Raw genomic sequence first — 26078 nt, 5'->3', positions numbered from 1 at the left:
CGGAAGTTTCTTCATTGTATTGATAACTCTGGCGTTTGTTTGTAGCCTCTCTCCTGCGTATCGCATGCGCACGATTGTATTCCTAGCACTATTCTTATATCATTCCAGAGAAGTTGTTCTCGGCCTTTACTTCTTCTTCTGCTCCTCCATCATCTCCTTCGCAGGCAGTGTCGCATACCGACCCATAACCTCAATGTTCTTCTCCTTCATCATCTTCTCATCCGTCTTACTTATCTCAGCCAGGGTCTTGAAGTAATCGATGTAAAACGCGGGGGTATACGTGTTGAAGAACTTGGATTCTTCGTTTGTAGGGTTCGAGAAGGTGTGGGGTGCGCGGATGGGTACGGTAACGTAGTCGCCGACATACGCATCTTGAATGGCGCCGTCGGGTGCGTGAAACTGGGGGGACGGTTAGCTGTCTTGTCTGCTTAATCAGGATGGAAGGAATGGAAAGTCAGAGACGTACCCGAACCATTCCCTTTGTAACGAGGAATGTCTCGTCGTGCATCTCATGCCAGTGTGCTGGTGGTCCAGGTGTGTTGGGAGGCAGTGTGAACTCTGCAGAGCCTATGCGATTGTCGGTTCGCGATCCATCTTCCATGACTCTGCAAGTGATTTGGCCCAATTTGAGGATTTCGCCTTGCTTTGCGGAAACGAAGTTTATGGGGCGGCGTGGCATCTTCATGCTTGCCATTGCTTGTCGGGCTTCGTCATCCATGGTGAGCTCACAAGTGGGAATCTGGAGTGGTGAGGTAGAGTTGAGTGTCTTGTTCGCTGGCTTGTTAGGTAAAGGCAATCTGAGATACGCCGAGAGACTCTAGGTTAATCATATAAATAAGTGTGGTGGATGAAGAGGCTCAAATGTAAGCGCTGGACTTCACTACTGCGGAGAGCCGGCGGATGCGACAAGGGCAACATGTATACCCTACAGGTTGCTCGGAGGTCCGCGCCAATGGATAACTGCGGAAGAACATCGTTCGACAATGGAAAGACAGCACGTATCACAGTGCGGTACTCTCATACGTAAAGTTCATAAGATGATACATCGTCTGGACTCTGATGAGATGCTACGGGCCGCCGCGGGGAATCCCTGGGCATGCCCCGCGCTAACCCTGAGCTAGGCGCTGAGCCTTACCCGTTTCGGCGGACCTGATCCTTCCCCACCTCTGTCCGCCCTGTACGCCCTTCCATCTACCTGCAGCGTACCTGCATGGCTGCCTGTCACTGACTGTCGTTGTGACGCGTCTGATCGCTGCCTGAGAAGCAGCATATTCATCAAAACTAACCTTTCCACACCTGAAGTCTACTAAACACCACCCAGCTCAACTCATCCATCCCCCAGCGTCTCTGAACAACCACAACTACCTTCAAAATGTCTCAAGAGATTCCGCAGAAGATGCCGAAGAAGATGTGGAACGTCCTCGAGAACAACCCAGAGGTCATGAACCACCTGGCTCAAGACCTCGGTCTGGACACGACAGCGCTCTCTTTCTACGACATCTACTCACTCACTGACTCCGACATGCTGAGCTTCATCCCGCGACCAGCGGTAGCACTACTTGTCATCATTCCTCTGACACCAACCTGGGACGAGGCCCGAACAACAGAAGACAAAGACAAGACCGAGTACGAGGGTAAAGGCGACGCCGAACCAGTCATATGGTTCAAGCAGACCATAGGAAACGCGTGCGGTAGCATAGGTCTAGTGCACTGTCTGCTCAACAGCGACGCTGCACAGCACATCCAGCCCTCTTCAACCCTAGCCCAGATCCGCGAAGACGCGCTACCAAAGCCCATCTGGGAGCGCGCGAGAGTACTCGAAGACTCCGACGCGTTCGAGAAGGCTCACGCAGACGTCGTGAAATTAGGAGATTCTGCCGCGCCTGCAGAGATCGAGGAGGCGCATACCGGCCAGCATTTTGTGGCTTTCGTCAAGGCGAAAGATGGGCACCTGTGGGAACTTGAAGGTGGTCGCATGGGTCCGCTTGATCGGGGTGTGTTGGAGGAGGACGAGGATGTGCTTAGTCCGGCTGCGTTGGAGAAGGGTATTGGTCGTTTGATGAGGATTGAGTCTGAGAAAGGGGGAGATCTGAGGTTCTCTGCGATTGCGCTGGCTCCAGCGATGAAGTGAACGTGTCTCATCTGGTCCATCTGGTACGCCAATTGTCCTCTGTATGTGGGCTTTTGCTTTACGTCACTCTATCATATCTCATAACCAAGGCATTTATGCACTTCTATTCACACGTTTCACATGAGCATATTCATTATGCAAAGATATGTCTTGTGTTGTGTGTTCTCCTTTCCCATCTACTAAAAGTTTGAGCGTACTCAGTCTTCATACCCTGCTTCACTCATAAACGGACTCTTCCCACGTATGCTCTTCCCAAACTTCAACAAAATCAAAGGAATGAAACTCAATACCAACGCGATAAAGCCCAATAAACTACTCGCCCAGTTGAAGCCCAGTGTACGATACATGCTCTGCGTCGCAAGCGGCAAGAACGCCGCCATAAAGTTCTCCAGAAAAGCAATGCCCGCGATAGCACTCGCAGCATACTTCGCGTACGCATCAACCACATACGTCGTTACCCCCGCTGTACTGCAGAACATACCGAAGCCCACGAAAGCGAGCGATATACTGGGTACAATCCACGGGATGGAAGAGTAGGACGTCCATGCGAAGTAGAACAGTCCACCGCTCAGACCGATGAACGAGGCTGGGATGCTGAGATAGAGTCGCGCTTCTGGGATCGGCTGCCCTGGAGTTTCGGTGTTGCGTCGCGCGGATACGAAGTAGATGCGATCTTGAACTAGAGATGCGATAAGGCCGATGAGCTCCCCGATTACGACGGCCGATTGCACAAGGCCTGTGCCGAAGAATGTCCAGCCGTACAGCTCTGAGAAGACCTGCACGATGGATTGCGTAAACATGAAGGCTGTGCCGATACAGAACGCGCTCCACAGTCCAAAGGAAAGGACTACACCTTCGGTACACAGCATACGCGTTGGTCGAACGAGCGTCTCTTTGAGAATTTCGCCAAAACTTGTGTGCTCTTTCTCGGCCTGAGCATACACCTCTTTCCCTGTCTTCGCGCGAATATCACGTGCACGCTGGGTGAGGATAACATCCGGTCGAACTTCGGGAAGGAGAAAGAACAGCACCGGCATAAGAGCGCTGTAGAAGATGATTTGACTCAAGAAGATCCTACATCCAGATTAGCCAGAGTCCCGCGCAGCAACTAAAGCATATCTTACCATCGCCAAGTCGTATACTTTACAACCAAACTACCAAAAACAGGCCCCATACTAAGCCCCGCAAGCAGTGCGAAGATGTAAAGCGACGTCCCGAAACTCTTCGCCCTCCCATCCCTCCAGAGATCGCTTACAATCCCCGACGTGATATTCGCAAGTACGCCCGAGCAGGACCCAGTAATAATCCTCGTTATGATCAACGTCGCGAAGTTCTTGGCCAAAGCTTGCGGAATGATGAAGATGATCAATACCGCGTAGATGGCCATATAACTCCACCGCACACCAAAGTTCTCCATTAGAGGTAGTCCTAGTAGTGGTGCTGCGGCGCCTCCTAGGTTCCAGCTTAACACCGGCCAGTACGAATGCGGGAATGCTTCATCGCTGACATTGAAGCTGGTATTGATTTGCTCGGCGGCAGATGTGAGCATCGTTCCTGAGACCTGGACGACGAAGGTCATGGTGCAGGCTAGAATGGTAGTCCGCCATTTCTTCGACGGAGAGAAATTGAAGGGGTTGGATGGGTCCGTTGGTGAGGTCCAGGTGATGAATGTAGGATCGGCCTTCGAGATGGGCGGCGGTGTAGATGCTCCTGATATAACCTGGTCCGGTCGATGATCTCGCTTTTCCTCTGTCGTCTGCGAGCTTAGACTTGTCGAAGATGTCGAAGTCGGTGTTGGAGAAGCCATGATGGAGGAGAGGCCAAGGCTAAGACGGACTTAGCGTTGCCGGGTCTGGCTTATAAGTCGGGTTGTTGGAGGCGAGGGTGCGACTAAGCAGCAGTCACCCAATGCTTACACACACCTTCACACACCTTCCCAGTCCAATCACACGTAATATGCTGTTGTAGCTCGATTGCGACTCATGTAACCTGACGGGAAGACGCAGCTATCCGCAGCGGCACGCGCCTTTTGCCCGAGAAACTTCCTATGGTTCTTTTCACAATGACCCCAGAGCTCAGAATTGCGCATGAGCCGAAAAAGACCTTCTCAGAACACAAGCTTTCACAAGTACCAAACCCAAGAAACCGACGTTGTCTGGAGAGCTTGGTAGTTGAGTGGAGTATGGAGGAGACCAACAACAAGCTTGCCCCATCTTGCTCGGCGGTCACCATGGCAGGTGCAAGCAAAAACCTGACTCCCGCTGACATCACGGTTCATAACATGCCTGACTAAGTTCAGAGGATCGCTCGTGCGGCCTTGTTAACTATAACGTAACAAAAAGTGGAAGCGAGGCAAGCGTTGGCTTGGCGGGCCATCGGTCTGGTCTGGTGGGTCTGGGGATCTAAGATCGTGCATTGTTTGGGATGGGGATTGTTGTACATGGCGATTGAGGCTCTTCTTATGAGTGCGAAGGAATTGGTGATGGTGAGATGACGGTGATGGAGAAGATGCGACGAAGACGTCGAGCCGGGGTGTAGCCGAGGATTTTCACGCTAAACTCCATCTGTTCATCCCGATTTTATCAACTTCTTATTCCGGTCTTCTCGCACATACCTATAGATGTCCCTCTTGTCTGACCGCTCACACATAGTTCTCCTTTGTTCCCTTCTCCGCACTCCTATAAATCGCCTCAATCATCTTGTGCCTGACAACAGCATCCTCCCAAGTCGTAACACTGCCCTTGCCCTCTCCAGCCCACGCATCCCAAGCCCTTCCCACGTTGAACGAAAAGTCCTCAGCCTTCTCTACCTCAACTTCTTTCAACTCCTCTTGGCCTAGCGCGATCTTGACGGTAGGCTGGAACATCTGCACATGCCCACCCATTTTCGGTCCTTCAAGTACAAGCGTACCCTCGGATCCGATGATCTCCCAGTAAAAGTCCCGTCCAGTGCGTGACAGACCTGGCGCATAGGTCACGTCGACGTTTCCGCCGCCGTTGATGAGCTCTGCAGTCATGGAGACGAAGTCGTGAGAGGTTTTGGACTTCTTTTCTCCGAGAGGTTGGTAGTTCTCGTCCACGAGCTGAAGCTCTGGGTATCTATTTGACAGCACAGCGGAGACTGATCGCAATTCGCTCGAGAAGACGTAGCAGAGAGCGTCTACGGCGTGACCGAAGGGGATAGTGAGAAGGTTCGCGCCGTTCTCAATTGGGTGCATGTATGAGTAAGAGGGCATGGTTATGCCGCCGAATATCATGCCCTGTTGGTTTCTGCGTTAGCAAACTTTCATACCGCATATATCGCGTGGTTTCTGTTCAGTTTCGGAAAAATAAGCTAGAGAACTTACATGGCCGAACATTGTCGTCCCCAAAATCTTTCCCAGCTTCCCCGAGTCAACAATCTCTTTCGCTTTCAAGATCGATGGGTTCTGGCGTGCCTGTAAGCCCACCATAGTCCTGACACCCTTCTCTTTAGCCAACGCTGTCAATTCCTCTGCTTCTTTCTCATTGCGAGCCAAAGGCCACTCGCAGAAAACATCTTTTCCCGCTTCCAGAGCCGGGCGGATTAACTTATAGTGCTCGGGTACATTGACGCTAACAGCAATGATGTCTACGTTAGGGTCTTGGGCGACTGAGCTGGGAGAGTCGTGCGTGGATACAGAGTCTAGAGAGTACTGTTTGGCGGAAGCCTGGGCTGAAGCGAGAGAGCTGTTTTGAAGCGCAGTGATCGCATAGCGTGGAGTGCGTTGGAGGTACGGAAGGTGGGAGCGTGATGCCCAGGATCTGATGTTGTGTCAATTGACAATGCCCATTTTCTTAGGAATTGTGCGAATGTACCCTTTGGCGGACAAGCCAATGAGGCCGATGCGCTTTTGTGAGTTGGTCATGATAGGTCAGTACGGCACGCGACTTCGAGGAGTTGTCAGCACGGCGAACGGTGAGCAATCAGAGAGCTTGATAAAGGCAGCGAATACGTACTGAGTCTATACATCGATCATCGGAAACATCACATTCCGCACTTCCGAGCTTTGCGGCTCGAGCGGGAACGGCCGATTGGTGTCGCGTCATCGTCGCGTGGCATGCATGACGCCATTCGCAGCTCCGCCGCATTTCGTCCGAGCGCGCTTGACATTCAACATCTCATAACATTCGAATCAGCATCACGCAGAGAATTGAACTAGTTCTTTTCCTCATTATTATTACTGATACAGTATACCTGGACGCATGTCTTCAGCGTGGAGTTCAAGTATCAGGTACAACTCGGAAACAGCGATCCGTATCGTAGATTTGGCCCGTGTATCCAACCATCTCCATGAGGCTCTCCTACAATGCCTCACTCATATCCGCATCTCCATCTTCATCTTCGTCCTCGAGTTCGTCGTCACCATCATCGCCCTCTTCATCCCATCGCTCAGGGTAAAAGCCATACTTCTGCGCATGCTCATAGTCCTCGTCGGCAATGCGCGCATTCTCTTGTCCTTGGGTATAAGCCTTGTTGACAAAGTACGGGCGCGACGTCGCCAGACCAAGAGAAGGCTCAGAGCCCACAGCAAGACGACTCAGCCCCACTGCACTCGTTGGAGTGAAAGGATCAGCCAACGCAGAGAGCATGTTGGTAGGACTCGACGTTGCAAGACCATATGAATTCGCAGCAGCCTGGAAGTCCCCGGTATTACCAAACGTGCCCGCTACCTCTTGTCCCGTAAACGGCATTCCAATCTCATTCTGCACCAACTTCTTCGTACTCCATCCGTTGGCCTGAGATAGATCTGCATAGTACTTCTCGTTCTGGCACTGCTCGCAAAAGTAGGTCCCATGCCTAGCTTTCAGCTTGCCAACCCTATCAAGGCAGTCCTTGTGGTACCAGCGCACTCTGCAGTCCTTGTTCATACATTGCGTGATTTGGACTTCGTTGGTGCGAGCTGGTTTGCGGCAGGAGCAGATTAGGTCGGTTTTGGCGGGAAGATGCTGGAGGTGGGTTTCAAAAGCCTCTTTGGTGATGCCGAATGGGACGGTATTGTTGGCGGCTGGGTCGCGTTTACGGTACATAGGCGCATGCGGTGATTGTTTCTTGCCTGCGGGCTTCGACGGGGGGCTTGGCGTTTTCTTGTTCGACGATGGTTTGCCCTTCTTCTTCACGGGTGTATACTCGCCGCCCGGCCCATCTGGGTCATATTCCTGTTCTGATATGTCGGATGGTACATCGCTCAAGTCCGTATCGTCACCATCGACGTTTTTGGTCTTGACCGCGCGTTGAGGTGTCGAGGGACCCTCGGGATTTATTACCGTGAAGAAGTTGCGGATGTCGGTGCCCTTCGCTCTAGCCATGCTCTCTCGTCGTACACGGTGATTGGTGAAGAAACCGCGGACGGCGTTAGTATCGATATCGCGACCGAACCTGCGACTACCACTGCCAAAATCCGGGACACTGTCTGTCAACAGGGCCTTGCTGCCGAACTTTTCGTATTCGGCGTGTTGTACAGACTCTGGATCTCGGTGGACGTAAATGCGGGTCTTTGGCTTACCTGGAGTCGGCGGCGGAGTGTTGTAATGAAGGCTCAAAGACAGAAGTGGGGAGTAGACGCGGTTGAGACTAGATGAATCCAACGGAGTTGTGAAAGAGCGTGGAGAGCACTGTGGAGAAATCGGTTCACCAGCGCTCCTTTTGTCCCCAACGAAGAGGACATTGTACGCACTTGTCCATGAGGACTCGCGATCCTTGAGCGTAGGGAATATTCCAAGACTGTGGTAGGACGTGTAGTCAACAGGCTCTGTATGTGGAGTTTCGTCTGTGGCGCCATCCAGATATAGCGAGCCGGTGGTTGAACAGGCCAGCCCTTCCACGCTCCGATCGTCTTCCGAGTCGCTACCCTCCCTCAGATCGTACAAATCTTCCTTCGATGTAGGACGCCGAATAGGCCGGATTAGGGAATGGAAGTGTCTAGCTCCTTGAGGTTGACTGGCGAGCACCTTCTAGACAAAGTCAGTGAATGTGTTTCAATCAACTTCCAATATTTATGCGACAAGGTCGTCATGGTGTTGGGATATCGGTCGTGACATACATGTATAGGATGTTCGACGAGACGCACTTCCGCATGTCTATCAACAAGCTCTTCGATGCAGCCCAGACAGTAGGTGGGCGGCTGCTGAGGCACTAGCTTCCTAGCCACCTGTGTCCACAATGGATCCTTCATCCTTGGTCCGTTGCGGCGAAATGGAAAGATCCTGCCGGCAGCTACGATGATGTCTGAGGCCGGCTCAACAGTTCCCCAGTCAAGCAGCGGCTCGAGAGTGACGACACGAGAGGGTTGAATCTGTCCAGTGGCCCTTTTCTTTGTATCTGGGCAGGAGGGGTTACCGCAGGGTTTCTTGGAATTCTCATTGAAAATGAAGACGACATCGCCTGTTGTTTGATATCGTGTTCCAGATCCTCTACCTTCGAGGGCCTGTATGACATGCCCTGCATGCTCAGCGAGAACCTGATCATAGCTCCAGCGATAGGTTTGGGCAGCGCTCATAAACCTCAAAGACTGATGGCCTGGCTTTGCGACGCGAGAGGACTTCTTCCAGAGCGCCGTTTGGAGCTTGAGATATTGCTCGACGCTATCGTCTAGCGTAGGCGTCGTTATGCCCCGACCCTCAAGGTATTGGACGAACACTTCGCTGGCTTCCTTGCCAATCTTGGGGAAAAGGTAATGGCTGCTCCAGTGGTCATCTTGATTGGTGTAGAAACCTTCGAAGGACCAGTCGCGAAGGCGCTCGCCCGACGAAGCCATGTCGCGCAACGAGAGCCACGCCGTTAGCGTAGACTGAAATCAACCACAAGTAGGGGGCATTGGTCAGGATTGTTGCGTGCCTGGGTAGTCGAAGGAGGGTGTGCGGGAGGTCGCTCTCATACGAAGGGTCTCATACGAAGGGGACGGTTGCAGTGCCAAGGCCTGACAGACTCCGCCTGTTGCACAACGAGCGGTGACAGGAGACGCTCGTACCAGTTTTGAAGACTTTTTCGACCGTTGGGCATGCTCTGAGTGGGCGCCCAGTATGAAAAGAACGGTAGCGAAATGGCATCCATTGGAACGCATGTGGAGCGGAGCACGTCAAACGAAACGCGAAAGAACCACGCGCAGTGAAAACGCACGTCTTGAGGTGAAAGTGAAAGTGAAAAGAATATCTACGAAGAGCGCGCTGCACTTGATCAACTTACGTTGTTTTGGGGGGTTGACTAAACATGACCTGCCTTATACGGATATACGCTCACGTGGTATGGTCCAGGAACGTATCTCCAGGGCTGAGCTGTGAGGATTTCAGCAGAAGTGCAAGATCCTTTGATGTGGACATAACCAGTGTTAGCCGTGTGTGCAACCAACTCTCACTGTATCTTGAACGTCAAATGTCAATGGTGGAGGTATCCTACGAGGGTATTCGTGCCCAGTTGGTGGTTCGTCCATTTGCGTTCTTTTCCTTTTATAGAATGGCATTGATCTCGTTGCCGCTGACCATGCCCTCTACAGTCGCCTTCAATATCTCACCAAGGTTCTTGATCGACGTGGTCGAAAACCATGCCACATGCGGACTCAAGGTAATGTTGAGGTCCTTTACGTCTTCCTCCAGCAGCGGAGTATCGGCAGGCCCACCGAGTGGTTCCACCTGGTATACGTCAGTCGCATAGCCAGCTATGCGCCTCTGCTTCAAGGCTTGCACTACAGCAGCCTCGTGTACTATGCCGCCTCTCGCGACATTGATTATGACGGTATACGGATGCATCTTCTCGAGCTCGGGCGTAGAGATGAGGTTGAGCGTCTCGGGGGTCCGCGGTAGAGCTAGGACGAGGACGGTGGAGTTGCGGAGCACATCGTCAAAGGGTATGCGGTCGTCAGAGACGTCAGGGGCTGGGAGCCCGGTGTCTACGGGAGGCGTCGATGGTGTCTTTCGACTCGCGATAAGTACGCGCATGCCCAATGCTTGCCCTAGCGCAGCTATTCGCTTGCCTATCACCCCGTGTCAGCTCAGGACTTCTCATCCTGATTAGGATATGAAGACCTACCGATGCCCCCATAGCCGATAACACCCATAACCTCATCTTTGCAGGTCATCGGAGGCATGCCGTCCGGCAGGCGCATGTAATCCTTCACGCTACCCGCCGTCTTCCATTCGCTGGGCTGCGCACGAGTAATGCGATCCAGCAAGGCGGTGCGCCTTCTGGATGCGAAGTATAGACTTATGGCATGTTCCGAAACCGCGTCGAGGTTGGCCCCCGGGCAGTTTGTAACGCGAATGTTGCGAGCCCGGCAGGCGTCCAGGTCCACAGGGTCTGTTCCGGTCGCGGATATGGCAATATAGCGGAGATTCGGAGTAACACTGGGGCGCAATGTTTCGGCATCAAGCTTAATGGTGGTAGTAATGATTATCGTTGCATCGTGGATGCGCGAGTGGAGCTCTTCACGAGTCGAGGTAGTCTTGTACGCTGTCAGGTTGTGGGTTGTGGAGGCTGGGAAGCTGAATCCATGGATGGGGAGGGGCTGCTGATGCTCCTCAAGAGCTACAATCTCGTGATGCATGGCGACACAGTTACACAGCATTCGGCGCAAGGCTGGCGCTGCTACAAACGCCCATTATCGCCATTTTATGCTGGCAATGGAACGCCTCGTCATGCCAAGTTGGGTCCGCTACTGCCGCATGCGACATGTTAGGGCGCGTTGTCAACGGAAGGAGCGAAGGAGCGAGGGGAAGGCGCTGGGCAGGTGTAGCATCAAATGCCGACTCCACTCTGGCATGCCGACACTGACATCTCCCTTCACCCCTATCTCGATATCCGGGCTTGCTCCGCAAACGCCTCCCATGTGTTTTTCAGCGCGTTATGCACACGCGACCAGTGCCCCGGACTCTACCCACGAATACGGATCGTGTGCCGAGATGGACGCCCGCTACGACGCCAATCTCAAAGCCTGAAGCCATCGGCGACCCCCATTGGTGCGCAAGCCATCAACTGGCAATGGAAGTAACATCACCCCACGCGTTCACTGCGATTGCCCTGCAAACTCTGCAACAGCCGAGTGAGGCTCAGCAACGTGCGCACCTCCAAAGACCACGTCAGGGTCCCTCCATCGCCGGCTGCTCGTCGGTACGCAGCGGCTCAGCTTCTGGCCCACTTCTAGAAAAAACCTCAACACCTAGGCGACGGAACGCGGATGCATTAGACTGTAGTTCCCACTCAGTCGGTGATTTTCTCGGCGCAGTAAAACAGCCCTATCCGGCCACCCTCCACCAGCAATTGGCCCGCCAAGCTCCGCGTCTGTTGCCATCTGAAATTCGGGTGGGTAGTCTAAGGCGACTTGTCTACATGCTGGCTAGCGGGCCTGGACCATGCGCCGACTGACGTGCCTCTGCAGCCCTTCAAAGCCTGCGCTGATCCGCCGCTGGGGACATGTCCCAGAGCTTTGCTTTGCGACAACTCCCCAACTCTCCTTCTCTCTCAGGCCCCCAGACCCAGGACCAAAGCGACACGCCCCTCATGTCCGACTACAGGTACGGCACGCAGTCCGATGCGTATGCCGCTGAGCACGACCACTCTCTGCGCAACGGTGCGCCCGAGAAAGAGACCAAGCTGGGCAACACCTACTCGGGATCCGGAGACGATGTCGTTCCCGCTGATGCCGACAACCTTCTGGCTGCCATGGGCTACAAGTCGGAACTGATTCGTTCAAGATCCACTCTCCAAGTGGCCTTCATGTCCTTTGTCCTGGCTTCCGTCCCTTACGGCTTGGCAACAACCCTCTACTACCCGGTAGTTGGTGGAGGTCCCACCAACATCATCTGGGGATGGCTCGCCGTATCGCTTATCATTCTCGCAGTCGCCGCATCCCTTGGTGAGATCACCAGTGTCTACCCGACCAGTGGTGGTGTCTACTACCAGACCTTCATGATCACGCCGCCCGCCTATCGGAAAATCGCTTCGTGGATCTGTGGCTGGTGTTTCGTAGTTGGCAACATTACCATTACTCTATCCGTCAACTTTGCTACCGCGCTGTTCCTTGTGGCATGCGTCAATGTCTACGAAAGCGAACCTGGTGTTGGTATCATGGAAGGATCACCCTACCAGGTCTTCCTCATCTTCCTTGGCATCACACTCCTTTGCAACGCTGTGTCTGCCTTTGGAAACAAATACCTACCATGGTTGGATGTGAGATTCCCCCCCAACGGCTACCGGATGTGTTACTTACAGATATCTAGACTTTTGCCATTTTCTGGACCTTTGCTGGTGTGATTGCCATTATCGTCTGCATCCTTGCCATTGCGAAAAATGGTCGCCACAGCGCCGAATACGTCTTTACTGAATTCGACCCCTCCAACTCTGGATGGATCCCAGGATGGTCTTTCATGGTCGGATTACTGCACGCAGCCTACGCGACTTCATCGACCGGAATGATCATCTCGTGAGCCTCCCCTACTCTGCCCAAGCAACTTGCAGCAGATTTTCCTTGCCCAATGCACTTCCCAAGCGACCATCCCATGCGACATTTCCTAAGCGACATCCCAAGCAACACTCTCCATCGCGACATTTGACGTGTCTACATGCGGTAATTCTTTATAATAATTGTCCAAACGCTAACACATTCATAGCATGTGCGAAGAAGTTCGCGAACCTGCCACTCAGGTCCCCAAGGCTATGGTTGCGACCGTTGCATTGAACACCATTGCTGGCCTTGTCTTCCTCATCCCGCTCGTCTTCGTCCTGCCCGACCAAGCCATGCTCGCAGGCCTTCTGTCCGGCCAGCCCACACCCGTCATCATCAAGGAAGCCGTAGGATCCTCCGCTGGTGCCATCGGACTTCTTGTCCCCCTTCTCGTTCTCGGTCTGCTTTGCGGTATCGGATGCACGACTGCCGCTTCCCGTGCTACTTGGGCTTTCTCTCGTGATGGTGCCATTCCCGGCTACAAGTTGTGGAGGGTCGTCAACACGAACCTCGATGTCCCACTCAACGCCATGATGCTCAGCATGGTGGTCCAGCTCGCTCTCGGTCTCATCTACTTCGGTGCTGCCGCCGCTTTCAACGCCTTCTCCGGTGTTGGTGTCATTTGCTTGACATTGAGCTACGCTGCACCTATCTTTGTCTCGCTCATGACTGGCCGTAAGCAGGTCAAGGATGGCGCGTTCCATCTCGGCATGCTCGGCACGTTCTGCAACATCGTTGCACTTGGTATGTTACATCCCCTTTCACCGTCACAGCGCAGTCACTAACATCAAAACAGCCTGGTCCGCGCTTGCAACTCCTCTCTTCTGCATGCCCACATTCCGCGAAGTCACCCCTGCGTCGATGAACTACGCTTCCGTTGTCCTTGCCGCCGTTGTCGTTATCTCAACCATCTGGTACTTCGTCTGGGGAAAGAAGAACTACGAGGGACCTCCCACTCACGAGGATGCTGTGCTCGAGGCTAGGAGAGCCAGCATGGCCAGTCGCTAAGACCCATCAAAATCAAGATTACACAAGAGGCGGAAAAGATGAATGAGCCGTCTCCTGTCTCGCTACCCACACGTAAAGCGAACATTGACCCACATGTATATTTCCACAATAGCAAATTCGATACCCCAATTCATTCTTTGAGCATTCAAGTAACAACTTTGCCCTTGAAATTTTCAATCACAGCGATCGCGACTCCATAGCTTCACAAGCTTGACGCAAAGATCCCGACGCAAGAAAAGCTTGACCCGCGGAAAACACGGCACCATGCACGCGCCGCCTCCACAGTCCCATGTCACGACTCACGATGGTATGTCACCACCTCCACAAAGCCCACAAACCTCGCAAGCAGGCTCCACGTTCCATTTCCGCCCCCATCAGGCCCCGGCGCACCTCGTCGGCCAATACCGGGACCATCTCAATTAGTGATTAGTGAATCTGACCCACACAGTGATCGGAGTTAGCGCAGCACAGCCGCGCAAAATTTTGATGGAACCGGCGCTCCGCTGGTCTGTTCAAGCGTGCCCGCTAGACAGCTCCGCTAGACAGTCCCGCTCGCCGCTAATGCATCTGGTTCCATTGACCTGGCCTGGCGGGCTCTGGGACGGGCTGGACTGGATTAGATTGGAATGAACTGGACCCTCGTACGGTTGGATGGACTGGCGCTAAGGTACTATGGTAAGGGCATGATGTGAGGCGTGACGTGATGTGCGAGGTTTGTGAAGACAAACTCGAATCAATGAAGATGGGGATGAGTAGGATGGACATGGTATGTCTGCTGTTCAGACTCATTCTTGACTGTCCCTTTGAAAATAGTGTAATGTAGGATTCTTCCAGGATGTCTAAATATAACGCGAGCAACTCATTTCCATGCATCAACCCGCCTCATCATCTCTTTCAACTTGGCTTCCGCCTCTGACTCCTCGGATTCCGTCTTCACTCCCTCTTCGCGCTCTGAAAGAGGGGTACCCACTAGACTGCCAACAGGCGTCAGGATCCTAGATTGCGATATGAGATCCCTAGTCGCTATGTAGGGACGTCTAGGTCGTTGCCATGTCCGTGGAGGAGGGTTGTCGATGAAAGGGTCCTCCAGGAAGGTAACGTCGGCGAAGTCGTGGAATATGGGTGTCGTTAAAGCATTCCCCTTCTCATCCATTTCCTCCTTTTCTTCTTCCTCCCCATCATCAATACCCCCATCAAACAACCTCCCCATCGGATTCCGATTCCTCACAAGAATACTCTTCCTCTTCCCTCCGTCCTTCTTCCCCCCATGTCCATGCGGACTAAGACTATCCCCAAACTCGGCATCCCCCCTCCTCCCATGCCTGCCCCCATCAATACTCCCATTCCCATTCGCATTACCATTACCGCCACCCGGACTCGACGTATCTGTCTCCACGGGCGTACCAAACGTATCCCTTGAAATACTCGTTTTGATAGAGTCAGTAGCGATAGACTGCGTAATAATAGGCCGTTGGTGCACAATCGTTGAGTCTTCTGGGGGCGGGGGTAAAGAGAGATCAGCGTCGTAATCAATCCACGGTGCGACTTCGCGGATGTTGATGCCGGGAAAAGTGGTAGTTGAGGCATGGGTATGAGCGCTGCTGGCGTTTGAACCTGCGGGGCTGGCGTGTCTACGCGGTTCGCTGCCCAGCGTGGATACATCGGCTTTGCTGTGTGTGTTTGTGCGGCTGGGTTTTGCGGGGACGAGCAGGGTGTTGCTTTTGCTCATTGTTGCGGCGGTGAGGGGGTCGGCTTCGGGGACGGATTTGGGGGATATGACGTCTTCTTTGTCGAGCACGTGGACGTGGGCTTCTTCGTCGAAGTGTAGGTGCTTAAATATGCCTCTGCGTGGTTCGTTTGGCGGAGCTTCTGTTGGGATGGGTTTGGGGACTACGTGGGGTATGACTGGAGGTGCTGTCTTGAGGGGTGTTGAGAAATCGCCTTTGGCGCCTACGGGAAGTGTGCTTGGGGACTTGCGTTTACTGTCACGGTTGACCTTGCGGAGACGCTTGTACTCGGCGTAATCGTCGACTTCGGTTGCTGTAGGCCGCTTGGTGACGACCGCCATAGGCACTGAGTCGGTTCTCTCAAACAGGACGTCGAACAGGATGTCGCCTTCTTTCCATTGCCCACCAGCAAGGTTACTGCTTTTGGCTTGTTTGATGGACCAGCCTCGGACGCTGTACAGGCCTTCGTATCTCACACCAGCCTTTGGTCCCCACACGCTGTTGATGCTGTGGCTGCGAAGTACCCTGACGGGATCTCGACTCTTGGGTGTAGCAGAGGTAAGACGAAACTTACCCTTGTCGTTCTGTGGGGCACGATAGGTAAAGCGTTCTTCGGACGAAGCTTCAATCTCGCCCGTATCCTTGAGGAGAAGAGCATATGCACCGTGTTTGTCGTATGTCGTACCGCCATCGCATGCTTCAAGACCGATGATGCCAGCGTGATGTGCGAACAGTGGGTTGATCCACCACCTACAACAAAAATCAGTCCATCTGCGAGTCTCTCCAAGAAATGTTTCGTCGACTTACGTCCCAGCCACAAACCCCAAATCCCCCAATTTATGCGACCTCTTCGGATGAATCTTCTCCGGACAACTCTCAGCCCACCGTTTGAGCAACGCCTCCCTAGAATACTCATTCACGCTAGCAATCCCCTCCAACCTACCCCCCCTCCCATACAAAAACGGATGAATCTCGCTAAACGGCCCAAACTTCGCCGTCCAACTGTCTACAATCTTGTCGCAGTCGTCGCACAACCTGCTCGGCCACCGCGTCGCCACGCCCGCAATGTCTTGGACAGCTTTGTGGATACCGGTTGCGCGGAGTACGGAGATGGTGATGTTTTGGGCTTGGCGGAGGGCGACGAGGGTTTCGTGGAGGGTGAGTACGTCGTCGGGGCGGAGGACGTCGGGGCCGTCGCGGGCGATGCGGAGGTCGAGTTCGTCGCGGATCCAGCGGGCTATTTGTTTGAGGCGGGGGCGGGAGAGGTCCGGGTGGACGGGGGGTGTGACGGGGAAGGTGGTGGCGGTGTGGGTTGTTGATATGGTTAGGGGGCTGGATAGACTGTCACGGAGGGCGGGTGTCATGGTGTCGGTGCTGGTGCGTTGGAGTAAATCAGGGTGTTAAGCCGTGTTGCATTCAAGAGTGGTAAGGGTTTGGCGGAGAAGGAATAGGTACGGCCAGTGTATTGAATGTTGTAGTGAAAGGGTGGCTTTGGTATTGGTTCAAGGTCCGAGGGATCTGGCACCAGATGCTCTTTCCTCTTCCACGAGCTCCCAGCGACTGCCCATTTCTTTCGTATATCTCAGTGTTTGCGCTTCTTCTTTTTCCGCTTTTCAGTCCCTTCAGCTGCCGGTGTCTCCACAGGCTTTACTATCTCTTCAACCATCTCATCACCACTAAACCCATTCCATTCCTCATCTTCAACTTCAGCGACTGCGGTTTCCCTGATTGGTGCCGAATGTGAACCGCCATCGCGGACAAAGGCAGCAACGAAGAAACCCATTGTGCCTTCTTCCGTGCCCTTGTCACACCGAATGCACGCTTCCAATACATCATTCTTCAAAGATTCATCCACATCAATCTCCAGTTTCTCGTCCTCCCACACTCCTCGTCTATGCCACTTCTTCATTCCATCGACTTGCTGATCTCTCTTGAGAATCGACCAGCCCCGTTCTTTTGCGACCGAAGAGGCCAGTGCTTGGAAAACAACGCCCTCGTTCTCTTCGAAATGTATCGAACATGTGGAGTACGTAATCTTATGCGCGTTCTCAAATCGCATAGCATGGTTGAGTATGTGGAGCTGGAAGGATGATAAAGCTGTCAGTCGCTCGGCTAGCTTGCCGTGCATGGGTGTCTCTTCAGGTGTGGACTCATCCATGTCCAAGTCAAGCGTCGCTGAAGGGTCAGCTTCCTTAGGCTCGTCGTCTCTCTTCCGCTTCTTGCCCTTTTCAGGCTTTACCGGCGCCGGGCGACTGTTTGGTGATTCTGGTAGATGCATCTTGATTGCATCGTCACGTCCAACTATGCCAGTGCCAGAGCAACTGGGGTCGAGCAGTATAGCACCGACATTGGCATACTCGTCGGATCCAGGCTTCGCAGCGATAAAGTCGCTACTACCCTTGACCTGAACGATGCTGTCCGCTGATGCGAGCTTAACCATCTTCTGCAACGTCAAGGTTCTACCCTTATCGCGCTCGAATGCAATAACCTTCTGCTCTTCACCCGGTCGCCTCCGGTCAGATACGATAGCTGCCAGATGTGTTGTCTTGTTGCCCGGCGCTGCTGTGGCATCGATAACATCGCCATCGTCAGGCTGCGGGTCTAGCAGATAGGCAGGGAAGCACGAAGCCTTGTCCTGGAATATAATCTGACCCTTTGTATACGCGATTGACCTACTCAGATCGATCTTGGAGGGTAGCGCGAGCAGGTTCGGTATGTTGGGGTCTTCGTAGTATATCTTCGACTTCTTAGGCGCAGAAAGAACTTCGCTCAGATCTTCAGTCTTGACAAAGCCGGCAAATGTGGTCGATAGCTGTTGCTGCAACGTCGTCTTGACGGTATTGATGCGCACCCAGCGAGGATGGCGGCTCTTGGGTGCATCACCCTCATCCTTCTCAAGCTCGCCATCATTCACAGCCTCCCTAAACGCCTCTATGGTCGCGTATCCGTGCCGTATGCGGGCTTTCGTAAGCTCGGCGCTCAGACGGGCTTTGTGTCTCGTGATGGCGAGCTTCAGGACATGGTTGGCGGCTGCAGCAACACCGTTCTTCGCGAGCAGCAGATCGTGGGTAAGAAGGAGAGCGAGGATTGGCGTAAGCTGTTCAAAACAAATTAACATCAGGATGCGACACAGGATATTGCCAGTAGACCACCCACCTTCCTCTCCTCTGCAAGCAATTTGGTCTTCTCAATCACATCCTTGAGCACGATGGACCATTTTGACGTTTCCGCAATGAGCGCAAACAATTGGCCTGGTGTGCTCTTCAAATCTTTCTTGCCGTATATGCGCGACTTCAGAGACCCGCCCGTGTTCTCGGTGTTTGCGAGGACCGCCGCGGCTTCGTAGTAGAGTGACATGGAAACTGTCGCATGCGCATGCGAGAGAAGAGTCGCGAACTTTTTGGCGTTAGGACCGAGCTCCGACTCTTTCCCCACACATCTCCGCGCGCCTGGACCCACGCGACGTAGGCGTGTTTTTGGAGATACGCACTCGTAAACTCACTGTAAATTTATCAGGTTACTCGAACTGGAATACATGAGGATGGGGCTATGGCATGCAGCATTGCCAGAAACAGCATGAACTTTTCGTTTAGTAGTACTATTGGCCAACAAGCCATGCTTATGGATCGTGGCAGCACAACGGGTTATCTGGGTCATATTGGGAGCATAAATCGTAGTCCAGTGCCGCGTGCATGCACGGTGGTGTTGTATTCTCATACGTGAGCCAGCAATCGTAACGCCGTGATATGCGTTTTCATGTATGCGGAAATGACCTCCAACGCCCCCAAAATGTCCTGTATCTGATGTTTCTGCAGTTGAAGAGGCACCAAAGTACACAAATGCTCCAGGCAGCATGCTAACTGCGAATCGCAGGGGTATATATCAGCTATAGTAGATAGCGCGTAGACAAGTCATCTACGCCTTCTTGATCCTTTCTTCGTAGGCTGACCAAGCAGCTTTTCTGTATCGTTCTGCCTCCGCCTTGCGGTCTTGTGCGCGCACGATGCCTCGCCCGACAATGATGACGTCGCAGCCTTGCTCGAAGATCAGCTTGCGAGGAGTGTTGTATTGTTGGCCTAGAGCATCGCCCAGCTTCTTGCCTTCCTGGCCTGGCGGTGGGAGCTGGCAGCCCGGTGTCATGGTAATGAAGTTGTCCTCTGGCTCAGTGTTCAAGCTTCGTTGCGCAATGAAGCCCATGACAAACTCGGGACGGCTGCGCGCGATCTCGACGGTCCGCTTCTGGTATTCGGGTGTCATGAGGTGGCCCTCGGAGCTCATCTCGGCAAGCAACAGAAGCGACCGGAGGAACGGTGGTGGACCAAGTCGGATGAGCTCTGTTGCTACGTCCAAGTTGAAGACTTCCTCTCCATTGGTATTTGGCTCTGGACGCGGCGATATGCTTTCTGTGCGCATGGATATCGAGGTTGTCACGCTGACGACGCTGTGCTTGCGGTCGGCAGCCTTGATGCTCAGCCGCCTCTCCTCGCCCTCCATCTCGATGGGTGACTCAATCGCCGAGTTTTGTTGTTGTTGTACGAATTGATCGTCCTCTTCGTCATCATCGTCGTCGAGGCCATTGATTTGCCGTGTGGCAGAGATTTCGGTGTTTACGGACGTGTTGTACTTGGCGATGGTGGCATCGGCAGCCTTCTCGAGCGCGGTGACGATGGCTGGGCCAGGAATGACATGCGCGTTGGTGATCTCGGCCCAGAGCGCGATGCGGTGGTGTCCAGAAGTGTACTGCTTCTGTACGGTTTCTATGCTGTGTTAGAGAATGCCCCGCCAGTGAATATCCTACGAGCCAACATGACATACCACCAATGTCCGCAAACTTTCGGTCTTCGAAGATGAGGAACCATTTCCGCTTGGCAATCTCTCTCAGTGCCTGTGCTGTCCTGTCCGACCAGTCGACGACAATGTCGCAGTGCGTCTTGAGCACACAGATTGAGTCACCGACATCTTCGGCCAGTTGGAGGAGTTCGGCCGACGTCTCGACATCGGCGGAGAGGCAGAGGTTGGTCTGCTTGACGGATATCAGGCTCAGGAAGTACGAAGCCAAGGGCCCGGTCGTGGGTAGTGAGGCGCGCGCACGGTACGTGCTGGTGAGGCTCGGGTGGGAAGACATGACGGCGATCGGTGATGGACGCCCGCCGGATTTTGGCTTGTGTGTTTGAGAAGGGCCGATATATAGCCAACGCGTGTGAAGGAATGGATCGGCAGCGTGGTGTTGTTTGGCGAATGTCTCCGCGGGGATGTCTCTGGTGAGGGGCACTGCTGTCGACGGAGGAAGGAGCGATGGACAGATCGGCAGGTGCGATGAGGCGTGTTATACAAAAAAAGAAAGCCACCCAGGAAGGAAGGGGAAATAGCAGCCAAGTAAGAAATATAGCAATGGGAGGCTAACGTCGACGGTCCCGTCGTCGCAGGTCGAGGACGCGGGCGCCGACAGGCAGTGCGCACAAAAATTGCGCCTGTTCCTGGCACGGCCCGCTCAGCGCTGGTCGCAGATCATGTCTAGACGCGCATTCGAACCGAAACCGTCATGCACCGCAGCCAGCGACCGCCCATAGACGCCAGAAATGCCACCCAAGCTGCGGCCTGCCCGGCTACCGCTCTTTGCACCACGGGCCTAGCCATGCACCTCTGCACTGACCGGTTGAGCCTCCACTTCCCTTCGCCTGCAACAGCTGTCTCTTAACCACTTCATCCGCTTCACCACCTCGTATTCCAGATCCTGCACCGCCTCCTGACCGGCGCTTTACTCATGTTCAGGGCTATTCGGCCATACTGCTAGCGTTGCCAACCGACTGCATGTCGCTTACTCCTTCCATTACCCCAGCCACCATCCCGCTGTAAACCACCATGCCGTAGCCAGCGCTTCAAGCGCCACCGTAGTGCTACCAGACACCCCACCGCAACGTTACGCCTGTCATCCGATTATTGCAGCCTCCTTGCCGAATTGCTCAACCTCAATTGCGCCGCTCCGAGATATCAACACGTCGACTCAAGACCTTGGCAACGGCTGCACACCTGCAGCTCGCCAACAGTCCCGATTCGTGTGCCGCCTGCGTGTGCTCCATCGGAAAGTGGGGCCCAGAGGCGACGTCGTATCATGCCCGCATCGCGATCCCCGGTTCTGCTGAGTTGGTCGGTCCGTTGCTTGATTGTTGATATTGCTTCCCGTCGCTTTGGTGCTGCGTTCGCCTCGGAAGGATAGATATCCCGTCGCTGCTATGGCCCTAGTGGTAGACGATGTCAGGCCAAGGAACCCTCGCTCGGCTTCATTTTGTTCGGATCGTGAACTCTACAGCCGACGAGTACATGTGGAAATGAGAAGCCCAGAACACGCGTCAAATGGGCATTCTGACAAATCTAACAAGTATCTGATTGTGTAATCTATAGGATTCTAGTCTGCTACCCACCGTTCATCACTTGAACTTCTCTTTCCATCACAACAAGCCTTTAGATATACAAAGGTACTCAACATCCATCTCAGTATGCTTACTATTCTTTCTTCTCTTCACAAAAGCATCAGTAACAAATGTTCATACCATTCGTCTCAGACTCATTATGCCAATGTCTACAAGGTCCCCGCTGTGGCGGCATGTTTCTTATGTCAATATGGTGTAGCAATACTGTGACTATTTTTGACACATCCTGAAGGTATACACTTTGCCTTGAATGGACTGATTAGATCGAACATACTGAGTGCCTTCCGGCTATGTTTTGGTGTTGGAGGGTGCCTAATCATAGTCACCGTAGCATGCCCATGCGAAGCGGTCTACACATGACTTTGATGTTGCCCGTCACTACCATATTTTTCCTCACCTCGAACAGGTAATAGCAGTGGGAGGACAATCCTTCGACGAATGAGAGCGTCGGAACTCGAATATGACAGCCTAGAGGTAATTGCCCGTTTGCACGTTGCGCGAATTCCGACTTCACTGCGTCTTCTTCCACGAGACACAATAACAACCCCACATTTATTCCCTCACAACAACTTTCCTTCTTCCTTCTCTTTACCTACAACTTCCCTCGCCTTCATTCTCTGTTCCAGCTTTGCAACTTACTTCTTTCTTCTTCAATCGAAAACACTTGCATCTACATCATCAAGATGCCTCCCAAGAAAGAGGTCGTTGCGGGTGAGGCTCTGCTCTCCGGTTTCCTGGACAAGGAGACTAAGCTGCTGGCCGCGGCTTTCCTGAGCTCTACCGCTCCGGACAAGGTATGTCACATTACGAATAGCATTTATTGTGGACTAACCTGAAAAGTTCGACTACGATGTGATGGCCACGCTTACGGGCAACACCGCTGGCTCTCTCAAGAAGATGTGTAAGTCATATAACATCAGCAGCATATGAACTGCGCTAATGAGATACACCATCATGCAGGGCCCCCGGTCAAGAAGAAGGCTCTCGAGGCCCATCCTTCGTTCGCCGCCTTCTTGGGACAAGCCGGTGTCGCCGCTCCTGCTTCGACCGGTGGTGATCCCAAGCCTGCCGCCACCGCCAAGGTCACCAAGAAGCGCAAAGCTGCTGACGAGGCCCCCGAAGAAGATGCCGAAGATAACGCCAAGGACCTTGCTCCTGCCTCAGCTGCTGACAAGTCTGAGGGCGAGAAGTCCGACTCCAAGAAGAAGGCCCCCGCTGCTAAGAAAGAGAAGAAGGCACCTACCAAGAAGCGCGTTCCTGTCAAGGGCCCGAACGCCCCAAAGAAGGCTGCTAAGAAGGAGCCTACTCCTGAGGAGGAAGAGGTCGTCAAGGACAAGTCCGCCGAGGACTCCGCCGATGGCGGCGACGGTCTCGGTGAGTATTCCTACCTCAAAAACCTTGAGACATGGTTGAACAATACTAACAGTGAGTTAGGCGGCGAGATCGAAGACGACATCTAGAGACGCTCATCACTTCTTGCAGGCGCTCTTGGTTCCTGACGTTGTACACACGCAAATGGTAGGCATTGCCATGTCACTGTACTCATCGAGGGACCGTATTCTTACATCAACAGGAAGTTCTGGGTTGCGCACGATAGCATTGTGTGTCCTTTGGGTATATGATGGATTGTGTGTTGGCGAAAGGAGTTTCTGGGTGGATGGTATGGCATGATATTAGGATGATGATACCCCGGTGTTAAGGCTATGAGGGCTTTTGACGACTTATGTTGGGTATGGCACGCACTCTTCGCGTAGTCGAATCAACGATGATACATTCTATTTCCAAGGTTCTGTGCATTCGTGAACGTGCCGTGATGGATGTACTGCCGATTTCGGGTATGAACTTTGTGCCATTCGCTTTCCATACCATATATAGACGTGGATATTAGTACGTAGATGGCGGGTCCCTTCGTGCTTTTGTATTGTAAATCGTGTCGCGACTTGTCGCGTCCTAGCGTTGACATGTACACGTAATCAGGCACACAGACCAGCTGCCCTGAGATGTGTGACGGCAAAATTCCGCGCTCTCAACCCCATCTTACAAACCTTCAACATGCCATCCACGCCCACGACTCGTGCGATGACAACTCAAATGCCGAGACCGACGATGCATCCTGCCCTCCTGAGCATGCATATATGCCGCATTCAGTCCCTACAGCTGCCAGTAACATGAGATTCACGCGCACCTCATCATTCTTCGCAACCATCTTCGGCCTCCAACGAACCACATCCGCGGATCTCTCCTCCAGCAACACGACCTTCAATCCCCTCCAAGGCATCCAGCAATTCCCAATCTCGTCCTACAGCACCAACATGACGCGTCTCGCACCCGTCATCTCGCTTTCGCACGGCGGCGGGCCCATGCCCTTACTCGGCGACCCATCGCACGCCGCCATCACCAAGTCGCTCAAGACAAAGGTACCCAAGATACTCAAACTGGGGACGCCTGAAGCGCCGAAAGCGATTGTGTTGGTAACGGCGCATTGGAGCACGAGCAAAGTGACCGTATCCAGCGGCTCGAAACACGAACTCCTCTACGATTACTACGGCTTCCCACCAGAGTCCTACGAGATCAAACATGACGCGCCAGGCAGTCCTGAAGTCGCAGAGCAAGTAGCACAAGCCCTCAAAGACGCCGGGATCGAGTGTGAGAATGACGACAAGAGACGTACGTTTGCCTCAACCTTCTCTTTCCCCCCAGTGACTAACAACACCATCACAGCATGGGACCATGGCGTCTTCGTCCCGATGAAACTCATCGATCCCACCGCCGCTATCCCCATAATCCAACTCTCAGTCCTCTCCTCCGAGTCCCCAACCCAATCCTACGCCATCGGCCGCGCCCTCTCCTCGCTCCGCACCCAAAACATCGCCATCATCGGCAGCGGCTTCGCTACATTCCATAACCTACGCTTGATGTTCGATGGCACGTCACGGAACCCAGAGTTCAAAGCGCTGAACAAGGAGTGGAGTGGTGCTGTTACGGATGCGGCTATGACGGAGAGTGAACAGGAGAGGGAACGCAAGTTTGAGCATTGGAGGAAGTGGCCCGGCGCTTATACTATGCATCCGCGGGGTGGCGCGGAGCACTTTTTGCCGTTGATTGTTGCTGCGGGGGCGGCTGCGGGGAGCAAGGGGAGGAGTTATGCGGATGATTTTATGGGAACGGATATGTGGAGTTATTATTGGGATGAGTGAGTGTGTGGTGCAGGGGAGGTGATATAGGGTAATGGGTGGTAATCAGGGAAGTGAGTGAGCAATACAGTTTCTCCTGTAAAGCTTCATTCTGATATGAAACTTTGGAGGAGAAACTGTATTGCTCACTTACTTCTCTGATTATCATCCATTAACGCTGTATGAGGTTTCATACAGAGGTGGTGATATAGGGTAGTAGATAATAATTAGGGAAGGAAGTGAGCAATTGAGTCTGTATTTGGATGTTACTCACCGGAGTATCATCAAAAACAGACTCAATTGCTCACTTACTTCCCTGAGTATCATCCATTAACGCTGTATGAGAGGATGTCGCGTCAGTGAGACTTCGTTACACTACAACATGTTCAAGCTAAAAGCATACTAGCTATCATATCCACACCCATCTGTTTGGTATCATAGATCCATCAAATCCACTTTCATCCCACCCCTCCCCACCCCTCCCTCCTCACCCCTAAATAGGCTTCAACCCATACCACCCAATCACGCCCATCCCGCCAAACGCACTCAAACAACTAAACACCAACGCCACAATCCCCCTCGCCGTGAATCCCTCCGGTAACCGCCCCGGACTCCTATTCTCACCCCGCAAGTCCTCGTAATCGACCGTGTTTCCCGCTGCATTACCCTGCGTGGGCACATGCCCCGTTTCACACACGTCCCAGTGCGATTGCGGGATAGCGTTTGAGGAGGAAGGGGAGAGCTGGGCTTGGACGGCGAGCGGGGCTTCGATCATTGTGGCGGTTAGCCCGGAGGCTACGTGCCATTCTATGTGGCAGTGGAAGAGCCAGACGCCTTGGGATGGATGTCAGTAGGTGAACGCATATAGGATCGTGCAGAGATAACGTTGTGATGGGAATGTTGGTCTTGGTGGTGCGTGGGAGTGAGTGACTTACCGGGGTTATCGGATCGGAAACGTAGCACGATGTGTCCGTTTGGTCGGACGAGGACGGTGTCGCGTCGCATGGGTGTGGAAGGGGGTGTTGTTGTGTTGGTGGGGTTGTAGAAGCCTGCGTCGTCGTCGCTGCGGGTTACGACTTGGAAGGCGTGGCCGTGGAGGTGGAAGGGGTGTCTAGGATTAGTTGTTAGTATGAATGCATCATCTTCAGTTCGAAA

General features: G+C 53.4%; 12 protein-coding genes across 12 annotated transcripts; 4 read left to right on the top strand and 8 right to left on the bottom strand.

The window, feature by feature from the left end:
• Positions 1 to 126: 126 nt before the first annotated feature.
• On the bottom strand, positions 127 to 685 carry J4E93_006785 (uncharacterized protein; the record flags this gene model as incomplete). The annotated part of the gene is made up of 2 exons (XM_049344695.1): positions 127 to 399; positions 467 to 685. 2 exons carry the CDS (start codon positions 683 to 685, stop codon positions 127 to 129), a joined length of 492 nt encoding a protein of 163 aa, XP_049198349.1.
• Positions 686 to 1372: 687 nt separating this feature from the next.
• On the top strand, positions 1373 to 2131 carry J4E93_006784 (uncharacterized protein; the record flags this gene model as incomplete). Its single annotated transcript, XM_049344694.1, has 1 exon — positions 1373 to 2131. The coding sequence occupies one exon, from the start codon at positions 1373 to 1375 to the stop codon at positions 2129 to 2131; it is 759 nt and encodes a 252-aa protein (XP_049198348.1).
• Positions 2132 to 2328: 197 nt separating this feature from the next.
• J4E93_006783 (uncharacterized protein) lies at positions 2329 to 3938 on the bottom strand (the record flags this gene model as incomplete). The annotated part of the gene is made up of 2 exons (XM_049344693.1): positions 2329 to 3205; positions 3256 to 3938. The coding sequence occupies 2 exons, from the start codon at positions 3936 to 3938 to the stop codon at positions 2329 to 2331; spliced, it is 1560 nt and encodes a 519-aa protein (XP_049198347.1).
• An 834-nt stretch (positions 3939 to 4772) lies between these two features.
• On the bottom strand, positions 4773 to 6017 carry J4E93_006782 (uncharacterized protein; the record flags this gene model as incomplete). The annotated part of the gene is made up of 3 exons (XM_049344692.1): positions 4773 to 5390; positions 5478 to 5913; positions 5968 to 6017. 3 exons carry the CDS (start codon positions 6015 to 6017, stop codon positions 4773 to 4775), a joined length of 1104 nt encoding a protein of 367 aa, XP_049198346.1.
• A 436-nt stretch (positions 6018 to 6453) lies between these two features.
• On the bottom strand, positions 6454 to 8906 carry J4E93_006781 (uncharacterized protein; the record flags this gene model as incomplete). The annotated part of the gene is made up of 2 exons (XM_049344691.1): positions 6454 to 8103; positions 8220 to 8906. 2 exons carry the CDS (start codon positions 8904 to 8906, stop codon positions 6454 to 6456), a joined length of 2337 nt encoding a protein of 778 aa, XP_049198345.1.
• Positions 8907 to 9594: 688 nt separating this feature from the next.
• Positions 9595 to 10688, bottom strand: J4E93_006780 (uncharacterized protein; the record flags this gene model as incomplete). Its single annotated transcript, XM_049344690.1, has 2 exons — positions 9595 to 10118; positions 10175 to 10688. 2 exons carry the CDS (start codon positions 10686 to 10688, stop codon positions 9595 to 9597), a joined length of 1038 nt encoding a protein of 345 aa, XP_049198344.1.
• Positions 10689 to 11122: 434 nt separating this feature from the next.
• J4E93_006779 (uncharacterized protein) lies at positions 11123 to 13592 on the top strand (the record flags this gene model as incomplete). The annotated part of the gene is made up of 6 exons (XM_049344689.1): positions 11123 to 11443; positions 11520 to 11556; positions 11607 to 12310; positions 12361 to 12563; positions 12751 to 13328; positions 13381 to 13592. The coding sequence occupies 6 exons, from the start codon at positions 11123 to 11125 to the stop codon at positions 13590 to 13592; spliced, it is 2055 nt and encodes a 684-aa protein (XP_049198343.1).
• Positions 13593 to 14451: 859 nt separating this feature from the next.
• J4E93_006778 (uncharacterized protein) lies at positions 14452 to 16683 on the bottom strand (the record flags this gene model as incomplete). Its single annotated transcript, XM_049344688.1, has 2 exons — positions 14452 to 16069; positions 16127 to 16683. The coding sequence occupies 2 exons, from the start codon at positions 16681 to 16683 to the stop codon at positions 14452 to 14454; spliced, it is 2175 nt and encodes a 724-aa protein (XP_049198342.1).
• A 218-nt stretch (positions 16684 to 16901) lies between these two features.
• Positions 16902 to 18676, bottom strand: J4E93_006777 (uncharacterized protein; the record flags this gene model as incomplete). Its single annotated transcript, XM_049344687.1, has 2 exons — positions 16902 to 18416; positions 18476 to 18676. The coding sequence occupies 2 exons, from the start codon at positions 18674 to 18676 to the stop codon at positions 16902 to 16904; spliced, it is 1716 nt and encodes a 571-aa protein (XP_049198341.1).
• A 558-nt stretch (positions 18677 to 19234) lies between these two features.
• Positions 19235 to 20444, bottom strand: J4E93_006776 (uncharacterized protein; the record flags this gene model as incomplete). The annotated part of the gene is made up of 2 exons (XM_049344686.1): positions 19235 to 20076; positions 20135 to 20444. 2 exons carry the CDS (start codon positions 20442 to 20444, stop codon positions 19235 to 19237), a joined length of 1152 nt encoding a protein of 383 aa, XP_049198340.1.
• A 1989-nt stretch (positions 20445 to 22433) lies between these two features.
• On the top strand, positions 22434 to 23210 carry J4E93_006775 (uncharacterized protein; the record flags this gene model as incomplete). Its single annotated transcript, XM_049344685.1, has 3 exons — positions 22434 to 22544; positions 22591 to 22651; positions 22711 to 23210. 3 exons carry the CDS (start codon positions 22434 to 22436, stop codon positions 23208 to 23210), a joined length of 672 nt encoding a protein of 223 aa, XP_049198339.1.
• A 708-nt stretch (positions 23211 to 23918) lies between these two features.
• Positions 23919 to 24947, top strand: J4E93_006774 (uncharacterized protein; the record flags this gene model as incomplete). Its single annotated transcript, XM_049344684.1, has 2 exons — positions 23919 to 24417; positions 24472 to 24947. The coding sequence occupies 2 exons, from the start codon at positions 23919 to 23921 to the stop codon at positions 24945 to 24947; spliced, it is 975 nt and encodes a 324-aa protein (XP_049198338.1).
• Positions 24948 to 26078: the final 1131 nt, after the last annotated feature.

The sequence above is a fragment of the Alternaria ventricosa genome, assembly GCF_023758065.1.
Source record: "Alternaria ventricosa strain BMP 2768 chromosome Unknown scaffold_11, whole genome shotgun sequence".
NCBI classification, from domain to species: domain Eukaryota; kingdom Fungi; phylum Ascomycota; class Dothideomycetes; order Pleosporales; family Pleosporaceae; genus Alternaria; species Alternaria ventricosa.
The sequence above is the reverse complement of the archived record's forward strand: the minus strand, read 5'-3'. Positions and strand labels throughout refer to the sequence as shown.